Below are 19,877 nucleotides of genomic sequence, written 5' to 3'. Positions count from 1 at the left end.
TCATGGTTGATATTTCCCTTCCCAGTAGGTCACTGTCACAAACCTCCTGGTGCTTTAATCCGACACTACTAACCAACCCTGATTTTATGAAAACAATTGGTAATTACATTGACATTTTTATTACCACAAATGTTGACCCAGCTGTATCTGCGGCAACAACCTGGGAGGCATGCAAATCCTACCTACGTGGAGAAATAATATCTTTCTCAGCCTACCAGAGAATGGTTGCCAATGAGGGGCGTATCCGTCTTTCCAGGGAAATGTCCCACTACAGTTACGGTGTGCAGACTCACCTGATGTAGTCCACTCTAAAGAACTACTAATAAAAAGGCTGAATTAGACATACTGACTGCTAACGAGGGTACAGAGGCATCATAATTATTATGAATTTGGAGACAAACCAAGCAAATTACTCGGCCATAAAATTCGACAAGCCTCCTCATCAAGACACATAACTCAAATAAACAATGCAGACGGCGTAACTATGGACATTCAAACCATTAACAAACAGTTCAAGGACTTTTATGCCTTGTTATACAGTTCTGAATGTTCTCCAGACGAAACACACCTTGACAACTTCTTTGGGTCCCTGAATATTCCCTCTATTGACTCTGAAACTGCATCTAGGTTAGATTATCCTTTTACAGTGGGAGAGGTGAAAAGTTCTTTAATATCCATGCAGAATTGGAAGAGCCCAGGTCCGGACGGCTTTCCCTCCAAATTTTCTAAAAACTATCTTGTTACTTTGTGCGGACGTTAAGCTTCTGGCCAAGATGCTGGCGAAATGGTTAGTGTCTATTCTGCCAAATATTATCTCCACAGACCAAACCGGTTTTGTTAAGGAAAGGCATTCTTTTCACAACGGCTACTCGATATACTATACTCCGCCCCGTCTTCCGCCACCGGAACTGGTTCTTAATGGATGCCGAGAAGGCATTTGACTGGGTGGAATGGCCCTATTTGTTTTATATGCTGAAAATATTCAGGTTTGGCAGTAACATTATTTCATGGATCCAACTTTTATATACATCCCCACTTGCACAAACAACAATTACTCTGATTACTCGGCAGGGCTGTCCCCTATCACCGTTGCTGTTTGCCATTGCTATCGAGCCCCTAGCGATGGCCCTAAGGGCCAGCCAGATGATGAGCATCTCAAGGGGAGGTCTCGAGAGCAAGCTGTTCCTGTACGCCGACGACCTCCTGCTGTATATATCCAACCCAGACAGATCTATTCCCCCAGTGTTGGCCTTGTTAGGGGAATTTGGCCGGATTTTGGGTTACAAGTTGAACTATAACAAAAGCGAACCATTATGCCATGCCCATTAATGCTACAGCTGTAGCCTACCCCCTTTTGAAATCCCTGGAACTCTTTAAATATCTAGGTGTGAAAGTAACCAAAAACTATTTGGGTCTGTTAAAATTAAACTTTTTACCCCTGATGGACCGTCTCGCTCGGGACTTCGGCTGTTGGTCTCTCCTCCCCTTGCTGGCAGGATAAATTGGATGAAAATGAATCCCCAAGTTTCTGTACCTTTTTCAATGTATACCAATTCATTCCAAAACATGTTCATTCACTAGACAGCTCTGTTTCTCAGTTCATATGGAACAAGAAACCACCCTGAATTCGCAAATGCACTCTACAGAAGCCCAAAGAAATAGGTGGTTTAGTGTTGCCTAATTTCTTGTTCTACTACTGGGCCGCAAACCTTCGATCCATTTTGTACTGGTGTAGCACTGGCTGCCACTCTCCAGCATGGCTGCAGATTGAGGAGGCCTCATGTGGCTCTGCTTCTCTAAGGTCTCTTTTATGTCTCCCCCTGACAAGGTCACCACTTACGTACTCCAGCAACATCATAGTTAAGAACTCTCTTAGGATCTGGACCCAGCTCCGACACCATCAGGGCTCTCAGTCCCCCCTCCACTCCCCTGTGAACTCCAATCCCTTCTTCCCTCCCTCTATAATGGATGGGGCGTTTGCCACCTGGGCAGAACATGGGATTGTCTCCGTGCAGCATCTCTACGTGAATGGAACATTTGTGTCCTTTGACCAGTTGAACTTATCATTTCCACAGGTACTTGCAGATCCAAGACTTTGTCCGTACACACTTCCTCGGCTTCCCCACTGCCCCTCCCCCTACCATGATTGACACCATTCTGAATATAAATCCCTGTGTTAAAGGTGCTATCTTGGAACTGTATAACACTCTCCACGTAACCCCGCCCTTTGCTTCATAAGTGACACGGGCCACTTGGGCAGAGAGTTCTCTTAGGATCTGGACCCAGGGTTTACTGCTCTAGGAGAAAACTTGCTTGTATTTACCCTGGTACAGATCCAAATTGTGAAAGATGTCATCAGGGACCAGCTACCCTTGCCCACCTGTTTTGGACCTGAAATCAATGAATGATGAATGAATTAATGAATGAATGAATGCTTTCAACTCAATCTCAACCATTACGTCGGTCGACATTCGCCCTTCACCTCTGATTGGCTTATTTGGTGTCTTGCCCACGGGCCACTCTCTCTCTTCCCACTTTGCTGGCTTTGTGGCCTTCCTTACACTGCTAGCTAGGCGGCCCATCCTGATGCGATGGAAGGGCCCCTATCCCCCATCCTATTCTCAATGGGTCAAAGATACTCTTTATTTTAAGAAACTAGAAAAAATTTAACATTTCTTACGCGAAACCGGCCCCAAATGTAATTGATTCTGCCCCTAATGGCTGCGTAGCCCCGCCCCCCTAAACATATGCCATTGAGTGTGGTACCCCCCCCCTTTTCTTTTATTTCATTTTAATCTATTTAATCTATCTATCTTTTTATTTATTTATTTATTTTGATTGATGTGGATTTGGGAGGGGAGGGAGGGCTTTGGGTGGGTTGAGGGATTTTCTGTTGTATTGTTTTGAATGTATTGTATTGTTTTGAATGTGAATGTGTCATGCATATTAAAAAATATATTTCCTTGTGAAAGCCGGCAGTATCATTAGTTTATGTGTGACAATGACCTAATTGGCTTAATACTGGCTGTGTGTGCTTGCCCCCCTTAATTGCTGCTTGCAGCTATATTTTAATGCAGTTTTTGCAATATGTTAAATGCCATCAGAGTGAATTTGTCCCATAACCACAACAATTCTGTTCCCTTTGGGCTTTTGCTTTGAGCAAGAGCCCTGCAGTCTGGGAAACAGACTGTCTGGACATTATTGCACTATGCTGCATAGCTGAGAGTGATCCCCATCAAACGCAGAGGTCTGTGTTTGTTTGTGTCTGCCTACCGCAACTATTCCAGGATCAGTTTCACTCAGTCAATAAATCTTTACTGTCCGGTTCTTGGGCAATTGCCTATGCAGCAGTAGCCTATATATGCATAGTACACACAATCCTTCAGACAATATAAATAGCACTATAAAATATCATAAACCCGGTACAGAAATGTAAATATGCATCAAAAATTGTTAGTTAGTGGGGGCTAGATCCTGGATGTTTGGAGGGTAATGTGTGCATGATGTGTGTGTTGTTACCTATGGTGGTGATCACTGTCCCTGCAAAGAAGAAGGCACTCCCAAGGTCCCAGTGGCTAGAATTATGGGTTTCTCCAATTGGGCTGACTCCTGCATTGGCAGCCTCTATGGAACGCTGTGAAAGAAAATAATGTGTGTCCGTCAAATCACAGAGGTCTTTGCTCCTTTTATGAGTGCAAAATCCAGTCCAGTGCAGCAGCAATTATTACAGCAGCTTTGTCGAATACAGTGTAATTTAATAGTAAATAAACAGTATGATAACCCAAATCTCTTCCATCATAATAAACACTGGTAGGTAACAATTTAGAATATAACATAGTCCTAAATGTAACAAATTAACGATATAATAATTACAATTAATGCACATATAAATATATAATGTATAGCTAATTAAGTAAGGCATAATCCATAACGAGGTGGTCATTAAACAGTTTTAATGCATGATGTGGAAGCGAAGAACCACCCGACACAAAGCAAAGTGGCCTCCGCGGAGTGTGTTAAAGCGGTTTAACGACCACCTTGGAGTGGATTTTTCCGCTTATACCGTGGCTTTTTACTAAAGATTTAAATATAAGGAGGGGTCGTTAATCATTTTGGGCAATTCAACCTCAAAATAAAACTTTTTTTGCTGGTACTAACTACTTCAAGCAGTTAAGGTGGCTACTATTTCAGCATGTTGCTATGGTTACATAACGTAAGTTGGTTCAGTTCTTCGCAAAATAGAGAAGCTAGCCATCTATTATTGTATTGATCTTGGTTAAATTCCAGGGTTTAAACAAGGGTTAAATTGGTTTCTTCCTCATAATTCCCAGACCGCCTTATAGGTTTTTACACCAGTTTCACAACTGCCGATGTGCAATTTCCACAAAAATGCTTTTACATGCTGAAATTGTCTTGGGCTACACATTATACAAAAATCACAATTTAGCCAACATAGCTAGCTTCTCTGTTTTGTGCTGGTGATAGCTTGCTACTAAAGGAAAAGATTAGGCTACCTGTAGCTACTTAAGAGTTGTCTGTTTACAAACAACCATTTCAGGATAACACAATCCGCAGGCAACACATTAATTTAGAAGGGCAATTAGGCTTGACCTGGACTACATGCCAAACGTTGAAGGATTATACAACTTTAATCTGCATCTAGCATCAAATCAGAATGGAATATTCCCCCAGACCATGGTATAATGTTTAGTAAATATTAATTAATACTACATTGCTTTATTTCAAATCCAATGTGCTGAAGCACAGAGCCAAAGGAACAAAAAAAAGTACCACTGTCCAAATACTTAAGGGCTGCACTGTAGGCTACTCCTACACATTGTTTGCTCTTCTAACTCCTTTCTTAACAGAGCCAAAGTGGGAAAATCTTTGTGGCTGGACTGCCCACATTCTTGATAGGGTATCTACAGCTTTAATTGGTTTGGAACCATAATTAGAGTGTCTGCGAGAATCCATTTTTCAATGGAACTCTCTGAACGGCTCGACAATGTTGTCAGTCAAAGTTACAGACTGAAGCAATGCTTTGCTTTGCATTGGTAGATTTATGATAAAGCTATTTGAAAGGGCTGGCTTTCCTATTAAGCCCACCAACATCTAAAGGAAGACCATCCATCCATCCATTATCTGAACCTGCTTATCCTGAACAGGGTCGCAGGGGGGCTGGAGCCTATCCCAGCATACATTGAGCAAAAGGCAGGAATACACCCTGGACAGGTTGCCATTCACTCACTCACACAGGTAATTTAGACTCTCCAATCAGCCTAACCTGCAAGTCTTTGGACTGTGGGAGGAAACCCACGCTAACAGGAAAACTCCACACAGAGAGGCCCCGGCGGACCGGGATTCGAACCGAGGACCTCCTTGCTGTGAGGCAGCAGTGCTACCTACTGCACCATCCGTGCTGTGCTAAAGAAAGACCATTTTCAAATAAACAGATAAAGGCTTTGAAAAAGTGTTCAAAAAATGTTCTAATAAATGGGAAGATCATCTCTCATCTTTAATTACAAAGCTATTTCCCCCGAATAATTTTAATTAAATAAAATGAAAAGTCAGGACTGGGTTTAAAGGGCTGTGTCCTTCACTCCCTCCCTTGAGTGACTTTTAAAAGTTTAAGATTTTAAAATTCAATTATTCAAACATTATTTTCATTAGTAGTGAAACAAGTGTCCATATAGAGAAAACTACAGAATTGCGTATCATTCTGTGTGTGCATCAATGTGATCACAACATTGGACGGAGCTGGTTCTTGCCTCAAATCGAGCACAAGATTTGGTACAAAATATTCTGGACAAAATATTTTATGCATCAAGCTAGGCTTCAGACTCATCTCACCTCTTGACCTCCTGTCCGCTTGCCTAGCACAAACCCATTCCAGAGTTTATATGCCCGCACGCACACACGCATGAACACGCGCACAGCAGCCACTTGTTAAAATGGGATAACAGGTTATTCTTGTGCTCAAATAAAATGGATAATGGGTATAAGACATATTTCTTTCTTGATTTGGCTCTATATTTTATACATTATACATAGAGACCAGAAGAGAAAGTGCAGCTGCAGTCCTAAGCCCTGGTGTGATCCAGCTATGACCATCTTGAAATTACCAGCTACCAGCTGTTTCAAATCATATCTTGAGCTTGTCAAACTATGTTGAGTATGGAGCTGGTCAACCAGCTGTTTCGAAACCTATGCAAGATATTACCTTGGAAATATTATAAAACAAACATGCTCAGTCATCATACACCATGATACACTAGCAACCTGTGTTTTATGCGCCAGCATTTGGTAACATTAATTAGCCGCGGCATTATAAGCTAAAGTGTTTTTTCTGTTTCATTTCATCCTGCCAGACAGCAGCAAAATTCTAATTGCAATGTTTTGGCAGTAGGGGGCAGCAGAGTGTCATATTTCTAATATAGACCTAGGTTTCAAGAACAGTCCATGAACTCCTCCAAAGCTAGCCTACTCCTCCAAAACTAGCCTTAACAAGTTTGTTTAAATTCAAGCCCATTGGTTGAAAATTGGTTCTAACTGCCACAGCCAGTGGGGCTTATTCTCGTGTAGCTGCTTAAATTACACTCCAGACAAGCAATCACTGAAACTCTGTATACTATTGCTTATTATCCAATCTAATATATCTAATTCTAAAACCATACCAGTTTGTTATCGGTAGCAACAAGCAAATTAACTGTTAGCTTTACAAATGTACAAATATCCACTTTAAATTAAATATAGGCAATACCAACATAGTCACGATTGCACAAGCATGATGCTTCAGGTGGACATTTTTTAATTTGGGAAGCTAACTAGTAATAGCTAATAGCGGGTATTGTCTTTTGACTAGATAAACAATAGTATACAAAGTTTCAGTGATCGCTTGTCTGGAGTGCAATTTGGGCTGTTCATTTTATTTCTTTACGTGTTCAATAATCCGTGTTTAGCTATACCTTTATTTCTCTCAAACTGTTCCTTTCACTGTGCTGTTACAAATGAAGCTTACTGTCAACTATGTAGGCCTGCCTTCTGTCTAGAATGCTTAACGTATAAACATGAGTGTGTTACACAAGTAAAATGTGTTATTTTAGTCAACAAAAACTGCAAAATGGAGATGAGGAAAGTCTTATTTTTGGTTTACATATAGTGGCAACTCGCTGTGGTTGAGAGAGAGAGAGAGTGAGAGAGAACACAACCAGGAGGGAATAGATCAAGCCAGACCAGGATGGACAGTAAAGTGAGCAATAGTTTATTTTTCCATGTGCCTTTAGAGAGTCAGAACCAGTGGAAACCGCACATTCAACAAAAATATCGGCTTTTCAGTCGTCGTCTCCGTCTTTCGGAATTTGAGAATTATTATTATTTTTAAAATCCTTTAATTCTGGATGCTGTCCGTCTTTGTCTTGGTTGGCGGGTGGGGTCTCCGGTCTTCCTCTGCCTCAGTCCAACTTTAGCCCGGGGTAGCTTCCATCTATGAGTTAAAGAGAGTTAATTTTTAAAAGGGTGAGGCGGTTATGCTCACATGTTTTTCCCACGAGTAATCAGAGTCTCTCAGTTTGCCGGTTTCCACGGACGTGTTGGCCTTTCTCTAGTCGCAGCCCCTGTCTGTCTGCCAGCTGGGTCTTTTGTAGGGTGTCGATTCCCCTTCCAATGTGGCTCAGCTGTGTGAATCTTTATTACTCACGTGCAGGGGTGCATTCTGTATGTGGTTCCTCTCCGAAGTGCTGTCCGCGGTGCTGACTCCTCTCTCCATGGTGCTGCACCCTGTAGGCAGGAAACTGGGAAATATTGGCTGTCTATTACCTTTCCCAGCTCCTGCCATCTGTGCGTAGCCCACTCCGCTCGAGTGGGGAACCGATCCTGGACCGGGCCACCACATACCCTCCCCTCCAGCTCCAAGCCGTTGGCTGGAGCTTAGCAGCAGAGGCCCTCGTTCCTTCAGGACAGCGCATCGGCATTCCGGTGTAGCCGCCCCGCTCGGTGCTCCACCTTGAACTTGAAGTTTTGTAGTTCTAGGAACCAGCAGGTTACTCGGGGCTTAGTGTCCTTACTGCGGTACATCCACTTCAGTGGAGTATGGTCAGTGACTAATATAACGTCCCAACCCAGCAGGTAGTAGTGGAGCTTACCCACTGCCCATTGGATGGCCAAGCACTCCTTTTCCACCGTACTGTAGTTCTTTTCATGGCTCAGGAGTTTTCGGCTGATGTAGGTAATGGGGTGTCCTGTACCTGGGATAGGACTGCCCCAAGTCCCGTCTCCGATGTATCGGTCTGTAAAATAATTTGCAGTGCAAAGTTAGGTGTGGTCAGTACAGGTTCTTGCCCCAGGGCCCCCCTCAGGTCCTGAAAGGCCCGATCTGCCTCTTCCGACCACTTGACGGTGTTGCCCCAATCTTTTTTGGTCAGGTCATGCACGAGAGCTGCCATGGCCGCAAAGTCAGGGATAAACTGCCGGTAGTAGCCCACCAGGCCCAGGAAGGTACGGACTTGCCTCTTAGTGGTGGGCCATGGACAGTTCAGGATCCCATCCACCTTCCTGCTCTGGTGGCATTTGGCGGGGTTGGCGGTTAGCCCGGCCTCTTGTAGCGCCCCCAGGACAGCCTCTAGCCTGACTCTCCCAGTCCGAACTGTGAATAACGATGTCATCCAGGTATGCGGCGGTGTACTCCCGGTGTGGTCGTAGCACCTTGTCCATGAGCCATTGGAAGGTGGCGGGCTCCATTGACACCGATGGGCAATACCCTATACTGGAACAGGTCGTCTGGGGTGGTGAAGGCCGTTTTCTTGCTCGCCTGGGAGGAAAGAGGTACCTGCCAGTAGCCCCGGGTGAGGTCGAGGGTGCTGAGGTAGCGGGCCGGTCCCAACCACCCGATCAGCTCGTCGACGCGGGGCATGGGGTAGGCTTGTGCCATCTTTTTAATACATTTATGTGGTATCTTTGTACTGCCTGTCTCCTCCCCACCTGTCGCACCGTGTTAACCAGGCTGACCTTGGCCACCACCTCGTAGGGGCTGTGCAATTTGGCCAGGAATTTGCACTCATTAGTGGGGATAAGCACCATTACGTTATCCCCCGGGTGAAATTCGTGGACCTGAGCATCACGGTTGTAGAGCCGGTCCTGCTCAGCTTGGGCCTGGCTCATATGCTCTCGGACCATCGGCCAGATCCGCTGGTCCATGGCGTCCACGTGTTCAAGAAGGGTGCGCTGTCGGGAGGGCTGCTGTTCCCATGCCTCCTTGGTGAGGTCCAGCAGTCCTCGGGGTCGTCTCCTGTACAGCAGCTGGAAGGGGGCGTACCCCGTAGATGCCAGGGGAACCTCCCGGATGGAAAACATTAGGTAAGGTAGTAGTAATTGGTCCCAATCCTTACCGTCTGTGGTGATCATTTTCCTCATCATGCTCTTGAGGGTCTTGTTGAACTGTTCTACGAGCCCATCTGGGGGTGGTAGATCGAGGTCTTTAACTGCTGGATTTTTAGCAGCTGGCACATCTCCTTTAGGACCATGGACATGAAGCAGGAACCCTGGTCAGTCACTATCTCATCTGCGATACCCATCTGGCTGAAGAGGAGAAACAGCTCTTTGGTGACGGTTTTCCCTGTCGCGGCCTGCAGTGGTACTGCTTCCAGATAGCAGGTGGCATAGTCCAGGATGACCAGGATGTAGTGGTGGCCTCGACTGGACTTGGGAAGGGGGCCCACTATATCCATGGCTATCGTGCGGAATGGCACATCAATTATAGGGAGAGGGATCAGGGGATTTCGGTAGGTTACCTTGGGGTTGTGTAGCTGGCACTCGGCGCAATGTCTGCAGAAGTCTTCCACTGCTCTTTTTATGCCTGGCCAGCAGAATCGGGTCATGATTCACTCATATGTTTTCTCCCATCCCAGATGTGCCCCCAACAGGTGTGTGTGCACCATATACAGTACCTTCGGGACGTATTGTTGGGGGATGAGGAGTTGGTCAACTTCCTCACCCCTAATCTGACAGGTGCGATAGATAAAGTCATTTTGTATTTTAAAATAGGGCATCGTCGGCCTACTCACCCCTCTTTCAATGTAGGCCGCTGCTTTCCAGGCCTGGGCGAGGCGGGGATCCTGGAGCTGTACGGAGCCAAAGTCTGTGGGGGCCCATCCTGAGTCTGGCCGGAATTGGGAGAATTCCCCTGTGCTTCCACTTTTGGCCTCTAGTGGTCCCCGGAGTTCCATCACCTCAGGGGCCGTCTCGGTGCTCCCCCCTGAAGCTGGCTGTGTTGGTCTCTCTCTTCGGGGCTGGGTCTCTTCCCCCTTGCTCTCACCAGAGGTGGCTATACAGACCACCAGGTCCGGGGGGTGGTGGTCGGCCTCTCTAGGGTCTAGGAAGAGGGGACAATCCCGCCCCAACTGTACCGGCACCGGCAGGTTTTCAACCACTCCCACTCTCCCTGTTAACTGCCCCCTGGGGGTGATTATGGTCACCTCGGTAGTGGGGTGATGCCGATCCTCACCTCGGTTCTTTCCTGCAAAGGCCAGTCTCACCAGGGCGACGGCGTTCCCGGAATCCTCCCAATTTTGACGGGGAGCCTCAGGGCTGCAGATCCCTTGCATGCCCAGCAGGTGGTGGCAAGGTCTGCTACTCTCCGGGGCCGTGGCCATGGACTCCTCTCGGCCAGGGCAGTCCCAGCTCAGGTGGCCCTCCTGGCCGCACATAAAACCTGGTTTCTCACCGTCAGGCTCCTCCCCCCGGTCAACGCCTTCCCGCCTCGGTTGAGTTTGGGGTTTGGCTCTGGTCACCACTGGTGGTTTTTCGGGGGCTGTCCGTCTGTGTCATCCTGACCATCTCCTGCGCCACCTGATGGTTTTCGGGGGCTGTTGGTCTGTGTCATCCTGACCATCTCCTGCGCCACCTGATGGTTCTCTAAGAGCATGACCAGGGAGTCAATAGTATCACCTTGGCTCTGGCGGGGAGGGCGGGCTAGTAGGTCCATCGCTGGAACCTCTGGGCCCGAGCTGGGAGGCTGTAGCTGTACTGTGCGAGGATAGCCACCTTCAGGGTGGGGTAGTCGTGGGCCTCAGCTGCAGGGAGGCTTCTGTAGGCCTTCTGGGCCTTACCGCAGAGGAAGGGGGATAGAATGGCCCCCCAGGAGTCTTGGGGCCATTTCTTCAGGAGGGCTGTGAGTTCAAAAATCTCCAGGTAGGCCTCTACCTCATCGTCGGCCGTCTGCTTGAGCAGCACATCTTTGGGGTTCCTGTGTGGGGCCTCTGGGGTGGTTTTCTGGCAGAGTTCCACCACTGCCTTCTGTAGGGCGCCTTGGGAGTGCAGCAACGCGTTGATTGCTTCCTCCATCTGGCCCGGTAAACTCCCTCCTGTTGCCATTCACTCTGCGTAGTCCGGTTCAGATGCCTGCATTCTTCACCATGTATGGCAACTCGCTGTGGTTGAGAGAGAGAGAGAGAGAACACAACCAGGAGGGAATAGACCAAGCCAGACCAGGATGGACAGTAAAGTGAGCAATAGTTTATTTTTCCACATGCCTTTAGAGCGTCAGAACCAGTGGAAACCGCACATTCAACAAAAATATTGGCTTTTCAGTCGCCGTCTCCGTCTTTCGGAATTTGAGAAAAATCCTTTAACTCAGGACGCTGTCTGTCCTTGTCTTAGCTGGTGGGTGGGGTCTCCGTGGCGTCCAATTCCCGGTCTTCCTCTGCCTCCGATTTTAGCCCTGAGTAGCTTCCGTCTACTAACAGAGTTAAAGAGAATTAATTTTTAAAAGGGTGAGGCGGTTATGTTCACATGCTTTTCCCACAAGTAATTCAGAGTCTCTCAGTTTGCCAGTTTCCATGGACGTGTTGGCCTCATGTCCTTTCTCTAGTCGCAGCCCCTGTCTGTCTGCCAGCTGGGTCTTTTGTAGGGTGCTGATTCCCCTTCCGAGGTGAGATCAGCTGTGTGGATCTTTATTACTTGTGTGCGGGGGTGCATTCTGCACGTGGTTCCTCTCCGCAGTGCTGTCCGCCGTGCTGACTCCTCTCTCCATGGTGCTGCACCCTGTAGGCAGGAAACTGGGAAATATTTGCTGTCTATTACCTTTCCCGGCTCCTGCCGTCTGCGTGTAGGCCGCTCCGCTCGAGTGGGGGACTGATCCTGGACCTGGCTACCACAGTATATATAGGATCAAACTTTTTTTTTTTTTTTTTTTTTTTTTTTGCTAGATTAACTTGTCCCGGCCGACCGGGATTCCGTATTTATCTATGACATTAACTTTAATTAAATTCTGTCACAGCATGTTTCAATTTGCATAATAGACAGATAGAATGATTTGTGGTTGTACTGGACCGAGTGACACTTTTGTGATGCATTTGCTCCAGTCATAAAATATAATAAATAACAGGTCTGGCTAAAAGCATACTTTGATTTACCTTTTGAAATGGAAATGTAAAAGATGTTAAGATACAGCTTCAGGTTCTTAACAGGATAAATATAATGATTTTCTCCTTGATAAATTAAGGATAAAGAAATCATATCAGCTCAGGAATTAGTCTGTTCCTATTTTTTCTGATTATTCAGGCCCTAATATCCCAGCCATAGGCAGAGGTCACAGGTATATTTTCCACATCCATGCTTCTGTACATTTTGATATAGTAGAAAATATTAAGCCACATACAGGTATAAATATTTGCCACATAAATATTTGGACAGTGGTACAATTTGTGTTCTTTTGGCTTTTTACTACAGCACATTTTAAATAAATCCATGACTATGATGCTGAAGTGCAGTCACCTTTAATTTGAGGGTATTTACATCCATATCGGTGATTGATATTGGAATTAATTTTGTTGCTGCTATCAGAAGTTACATTATCAATGAAGACAAGTGAGCCAGCACCTGTGGCAGTCATACATATCCAAACTACAGTTTAACACCCCACCATGTTTCACAGATGAGGGGGTACTTTGATTCTTGGGCAGTTCCTTTTAGTCTCCACACTTTGCTCTTGCAATCACTCTGATTGTCAATATTGCTCTCATCTGTCCACAAGACCTTTTTTTCCAGAACTCTGCAGGCTCTCTAAGGTACTACTTAGCATACTTTAACCTGACCATCCTGTTTTTGCAGCTAACAGTTTGCATTTTGCAGTGTACCCTCTGTATATCTGTTTGTGAAGACGTCTGTGGTCAGTAGTCACTGACACATCCATGCCTGCCACTTGAAGAGTGTTTCTGATCTGTCAATGCCAAAAATTCTTAGGTCACTGCAGAGGACTTACTGGTCACTGCAGAATTACTGAGCTCACCAGTGCTCTCTTTCTTCTTAATGATGTTCCAAACTGTTTATTTTGTCTGACAGTTTCTTTCTAATTTCTCAGCCTCATTATGGCTTCCCTTGACTGTGCTTAGGACAGCTGTTGTCCTCATGTTGATTAACACCAATAACTCCAAAAGCAATCAAAACCAAGGCGAGATACTGAAATTCTTCTTTTACCTGAACTAAGGAAGTGATTGCAAGCCAGCTGTAGCCTTAAAATATCGGGGGCCTTTTGTGTGTGGCTGCCTTACCATAATGAGCCTTTCTAACTCCTTGGGTGTGACGCAGGAGTGCTTCTGCAGGAATACCGACTTCTCCTGCGTGATGGTGTCCTTTTGACTGCTCTCAAAGGGCTGCTCCAGTGCCCGGAACACCAGGCCCCCCACCACCAGGTAGGCCACCACAACCACAAAGATGGCCAGCACTGTCTTCCACTTCATGACAGTCTGGAGGGCTGAGCCGTCCGTACTGTCCATACTAGCCATCATCACAGAGCGCGAGGACACAGAGAGGCGGCGTAGCGGAGATAGGCTGCCTGAGAGCAAGTCGCAGCCCATGGGATTCTGCATGGTGGCCACACTGGCATGGACCAGGCTGGACTGCAGCATCCCTGACTGAATCTTCTTTGGGGAAACCGTGTTGGTCTGGACCGGCACTGTGGGTGAGGGGTGAAAGGAGAGGGAGAGACATGGACCAAAGTAGAGACAGTCAAGACACCCAACTGATACACAGCTGTGAATGGGACCATTAGGAACCTGAGGACGTAGCTCACATACTTATAAACAAACACACACACACACGCTCATATACAGTACACACACATTTTCACATAAATACACTTGCACGTATGCACACACACACACACTGTCTAGCTGAGCATGGAAGAAGCCATTAGTGCTTTGCACACACCTGCATGCCTAGTGTAACACTTCATCTCATACCCCATTACATGTACAGTATACAGTAAAATAAACAGTCCAGAGAGGCCCATTCATTTTAAATAAAAAATTGACTTCAAGAATTTTAAAAAAGTCTTTACCCTTCTTAAAATACTTATATACTAATATCATGGATAAATGGAATCCACTGAAGAAGTTATGGTAAATTATGGGAAGAAAGGGATCCCCTCCTGGGAAAACTAAATTACTGCTGGAAGTAGTATCCGTGTCGGGAGTGAAATTCCCTCTTGGCAAACAAACCCCAATGCCCCAGTGCAGTGATGGGGACACTGTAGTTATTTTTCCCCAATTTCAACATACTTTTCCGCAATTTCGAATCAATTTATAAAAAGGATAACCCTTTTGAACCCACTTTTCATTCACAGTCCTGCAATCAAGAACTTGCTTCCACTCTACCTTATTTACACTTGATCGCATCTTTTTAAAGTTAACCTTTTTAAAGCATGCCTAAAATAAAAAAATCATGGATTTAGAGGAGCCCCTCTTCATTTTCCAAAATACATCAAAACTTATTGCGCAATGACCACTTGTCCCAAGTGGTTCCATTACCTCTATAATGAAAATTCTGTCAGAATCATTACATAACCCCAGATAACACTAGACTTGATTGCCCTCTAGTAGGCTGACTGACATACTGTGCAAAAAAAAGGGTCATTTATAACATCTAAAAATTCCCCCTCACTTTTTCCCTGTCCAGTCATCAAATACCAGTTAATATTTGGGTAATATTTGGGTCTCCTATGATAATAGTCTAACTTCCATGACTAGCTTGTTTATATTCTTAAAGCACATTGTATTCACACTACTGTCTGAGGCTGGCAGTCAGTAACACACTATGTTATTTTCCCAAATAAGCTTAATCCAAATATCCTCACTGGTAAATTTGTTGGTGAATTTCTGGAATTTCTTGCACATTAAGATTTTCTCTTACATAAACAGCCACACCCCCACCTCTTTAACTGGATCTGTCCTTCCTAATAAGTTTATACCCCTATATATTATATTCATCCCCATCTTCATCCCCAAATCATGTCTCTGTAATCCCTACAATGTCATAGCCTCCACTCATAATAACAGCCTCAAGTTCCAAAAGTTCCAAAGCCACCATTACTAAAATGTAGCATAAAGATTTTATTAGTGCTCTCACCATTATATGTAGCCTTTGCCATTTCTGTCTGGGTGTTCTATGCCTCCCTGCCCATTGCACTCTCTATTCTCCCTGCCCCTCAAATCCCTAGTTTAAATAATCATGTGCAACCCTAAGCATACGCTGACCCAGTCCAGAGTTCCTCTCTAGTTGAGGTGCAGCTAATCACGCTTGCACAACTCACCCCTGTCCCAAAAGGATTCCCAATGCCCCATAAACCTGTACCCCTCTCTCCTACTATTTTTTTTATTTTTTATCTACAGTTACAACATACAAGTGTGAAAGCACTGTTCACACATAGGTAGAAATGAATGCCCTTGACTAACCTTTATGCACACACAAAAGATTGGCCAACATTTATGTCTCCTTTCCACAGTCAAGAATTCCTAGAGTACACAACGCTATTGAACAGGATAGAGTACAGCCAAAAGAGGTAGCCAGTCAGAATGAGTGAAGGGTTGAAGCTTCAGTTTCCTAATGGACTGTATAATGACATACAGAGAGGCAAGGGTGTGTTTCCATTCAGGGACTGGTGAAGAACATTTTAACACAGCCCTACACTGCTGCTCTACAGAGAAGTGTGACCAGCCTGCTACCAGGGCACTGGATAGGCATGTTTGGGGGGTATGACACTACAGATCCCGAGTTCTCTGATAAATGTTTCATAATGGTAGCACCCTTCTGGTGTTTTCTGATGTGCCACACTAAATTCAGTAATAGAAACATTTTCCTCTGAATGTGTCTTCTGTCAAATAAAATATAAACAACAAGAAACCCTCTTCTGGCTCTTGTAATGCTGTGCTGATGAACTGGGGATACCTCTAATTGTCATTTGAGTCTTCTCTGTTTCCTCTGTGACTCAAGAACATTTTGTGTGTCGGTCCCTGGAGCTTGTTACACTACTAATTTAATAGGGAACACATTACTGAAAGTAATAGATTACAAATTACCATATTATCAAAAATTGCTAATATTTTTCTACAAGAATCAAGCAAATTGAGCCTCTCTCTGCATCAAGGAATGAGGGAAGGCAATGTGTTATTGAATGAAAACACTGATTTACAAAACACTTCTACAAAATCTACTACAATATCTTTCAATACTTCTTGGAACTGGTCCAGTCAAATTTGAGAAAAACCTTGCTGGAGCCGCGGTGGCCAACAGGCTAAGACGCAGCAGACTTGTGGTTGCAGTTTGCTGCAGTTGCACACCGGGGACCAGGGTTCGATTCTTGGTCCTGCCAAAAAGCCAAGTTTGGCCGGCTCGCTGCTCCAGAGGGAGGGACTTGGCAGGGTTAGTAGATCACCGCACAAAAAAAAACAAGCACCTCGAGCGCCTCGGATTCATGGTCACGACTTGGGAGGCGAGGCAGCTTGAAGAAGGCGTGTCGCTCTCCCGTCAGCCGCCGAGGGACGGGGTGTGGGCGGTGTATCTAATACTAGCTCTAATTGAATCAGACGGGGTACAATTGGCTACCAAATTGGGAGGGGAGAGAAAAAAAAGAGAAAAACCTTGCTTTCAGATTGTCCAGATACCTGAAACTCCTTACCGTAAACCCTGAAACTAAAAGCGGTGACAAATAATTTAGTTAGCCTGACTTGTGAGTGTTTTAGAGTGTTAAAATTATTTTATTTATTTTTACTATGTCTTTTAGGTTGCTATATTAAATAATTGTATTTTTTCCCCTTTTTAAATCGTATTTATTTATTTATTTATTTATTTATTTATTTATTTATTTATTTATTTATTTATTTATTTATTTATTTATTTATTTATTTATTTTATTTATTATTCCTTGTTTTCCTTTCAAATTGTTGTTGTATTTATGTGTACATTCAGCACACTTGCAAAAGAGGACAGCTAGGGAGTATATGACAGAAGCTCTAACCCTGGGTCTCCTATACTAGGAAGCGGAGTTACTTTCAATCAGGGTATATCGCCATGGTAACATTTGCTGCATGGCTAACTTGGTCCAGGGCAGGTTATGCTCAGGCTATTGGCTTGAAACATACACTTACTGAGCAATTAATTAGGTGGACCTGTACACCAGCTTGTTAATGCAAATATTTCATCAGCCAATCATGTGGCAGCAACTAAATGCATAAAAGCATGCAGACGTGGTCAAGAGGTTCAGCTGTTTTTTCTAGAGTTTGCACAGAATGGTGCGAAAAAAACAAAAAAGATCCAGTGAGCAGCAGTTCTGCGGGCAAAAACATGTTATTAATGAGAGAGGTCAGAGGGGAAAGGGCCAGACTGGTGGAAGCTGACGTCAAAAGTGGATAGGCTACAGCAGCAGAATACCAATAAGTCTAAAAAAGAAGTCTAATAAGTACATAATAAAGTGCTCACTGAGTGTATAAAGCACCGTCGCCCTCAACCAATCAACTCCTTGGAAATGGACGTTTCAACTGGACTCTCCCGTTGAGCTCGGGGAGACCAAATTAATCGGCTGGCTTTCTCCGTGGTTACACTATATATACATACTAAAATGTAAGATAGATTCTCAACGGAGAATACAGTAGCCGAAACAATACTACTTCCCATAATTATAAGTTTAAGATTTTTTATTTATTTTTAGCTTCAGACATAATAATTTTAAATATCTTCTATCAAGTTAAGTCAGAAATAAACTGTAGGACAATTCGTGAGATTGTAGATTTATTCGTTAAGGGTGGTATGATAGACTAAATTCGTTAGTTATAAACTTATTTAGGCTATTAGCAAGTTTTGCCACAGTTTTGCCACAGTCCCAGGCAGTGTTACTTTTTGCTACCCCCTGCTCTCAATGTGTCTCTGAATATAAATATAGAAATAGGCCCAACAGGATAAGAAGAGATGAGAGATTAATGATGCCGAGTAAGGATTAAAACACACTTAAACACGTGTATCTTTTTTCTTTTTCTTTTTACAATTTATTTCTCCAGCCGAAATAGCAAGAAAATGTTGAGAATATAAGTCAAATGCAATACTTTTATTGAATCACAAAAGGACAGCTGCATGACTCGTAAATTGAACATCACATCACGTCAATAAATCAAGAAAAGGTTTATCACCCCCATACAACCTATGAGAGACGTGTACATGAGAAATACTATGCGCTATGTGCTATACATTTCTATGACTGTGCGGCGAAATTGGCGATAATTGTTTCACACTTGTGTGGCACATAAAATAATTCAATTTAGCCATAACGCATAAGGTAGGCCTATGTCTACCTTATATAGGCATATGAAGCGATCAAGATTATACATAGATCCTACATGTGCCTGTGGATGTGTTTTATATATGTGCCTATATTTCACTATGTCGGCACATAGTTCTGAATCTATGACATGTGGGAGTGCAGCTCAACGCACTTTCGGAAGTAAACATTCTGTCATTGATCCCGCTCTCTGTAAAGTGTTTTATGCAATAAAGGCACACGCTCACGTGCAAACATCCAGTGTACATGCTCCTCAGTGTTGTCGAAACGTATTGCATATTGACTATTGTGTTGTGTAAGTAAATAATATGCCTGTATGACAATCGGAAATGTGTAGCAGAATACTGCATCAGAGGAATACCCAAAGCTATTTTTTCAATAACAACGACTGGATTTAGACGTTTTGGCTGATACCGTGTGCTACGTGTTCAAACAGCAGTGAATCATGTGTTGAAAAGAGCCGATAATCAGATCAGACAGTTGGATTCCAAAATGCATGCACAACCCTGTTCATGCGCTGTTTCCGTGGTGCGGCCGTGCACTTCATTCAGGCACACCGCCACAACGAATTGTTCTTAGACATGCTGCAGGCAGAGCCCATCTGCCAGAGACAGAGACCAGAAGACGGGACCGACAGTAGCCTGTACAGCCCTCCCAGACATCGAATAGATAATCAGAAATTTTCAACAGCCAATTAATGTTATATTAAATATGTATATACCATTATAATAAAAGATAACAATAAATCCCTGTATATGAATAATGTAATACCTTAAGACATCTCACGCAATACAAGGCGACAGACGCAGAGTGGTACATAGGACACAGCTCTAGCCTAATTGAGCATGATGCCCGCTTATTTATTTATTTATTTTAATAAAGCAACTACAGAATATATACGTCCCGCTTATTTATTTATTTTAATAAAGCAACTACAGAATATATACGTCCGTCTTTCGTTCACTTGTTAACCTAATTGACCAAGGTACATTAAATTACATTTCATACTGGTACCCAAATATATTTACACCAGGCTATAAGCTAATGGAAACGCGGCATATATAAAATTCTACGTGGTAATGAAGATAATATCAACAAACAAACCTTGGGGTGGACTCCAGTTTCCTGGCTTTCGAGGGTTTTCTGTAGGGAATTTCATCTTGATCTTTTCCCGTTTCCACCAATGGATAAAACTGGCGCTCAAAAGGGGATGCTAGCCTATATAGAATTATATGAAAATGTTTCTTCATCTGCTCACACAGTGCCCTTCCTTGGG

At 44.2% G+C, this 19,877-nt stretch overlaps 1 protein-coding gene across 1 annotated transcript in view; it reads right to left on the bottom strand.

Annotated features, from left to right (window-relative positions):
- Positions 1–19,877, bottom strand: part of LOC133128845 (potassium channel subfamily K member 10-like) — a 79,331-nt gene extending 59,454 nt beyond the window's left edge. Inside the window, exons 1-3 of the mRNA XM_061242652.1 lie at positions 19,706–19,877; positions 13,545–13,948; positions 3,520–3,634 (exon numbers count right to left, since the gene is read on the bottom strand). Coding sequence (XP_061098636.1) covers positions 3,520–3,634; positions 13,545–13,948; positions 19,706–19,760 — 574 coding nt within the window. The 5' untranslated portion in view covers positions 19,761–19,877. The remainder of the gene's footprint in view (positions 1–3,519; positions 3,635–13,544; positions 13,949–19,705) is intronic.

The sequence above is a fragment of the Conger conger genome, chromosome 5, assembly GCF_963514075.1.
Source record: "Conger conger chromosome 5, fConCon1.1, whole genome shotgun sequence".
Classification (NCBI taxonomy): Eukaryota; Metazoa; Chordata; class Actinopteri; order Anguilliformes; family Congridae; genus Conger; species Conger conger.
This window is presented reverse-complemented; position numbering and strand designations above follow the sequence as displayed.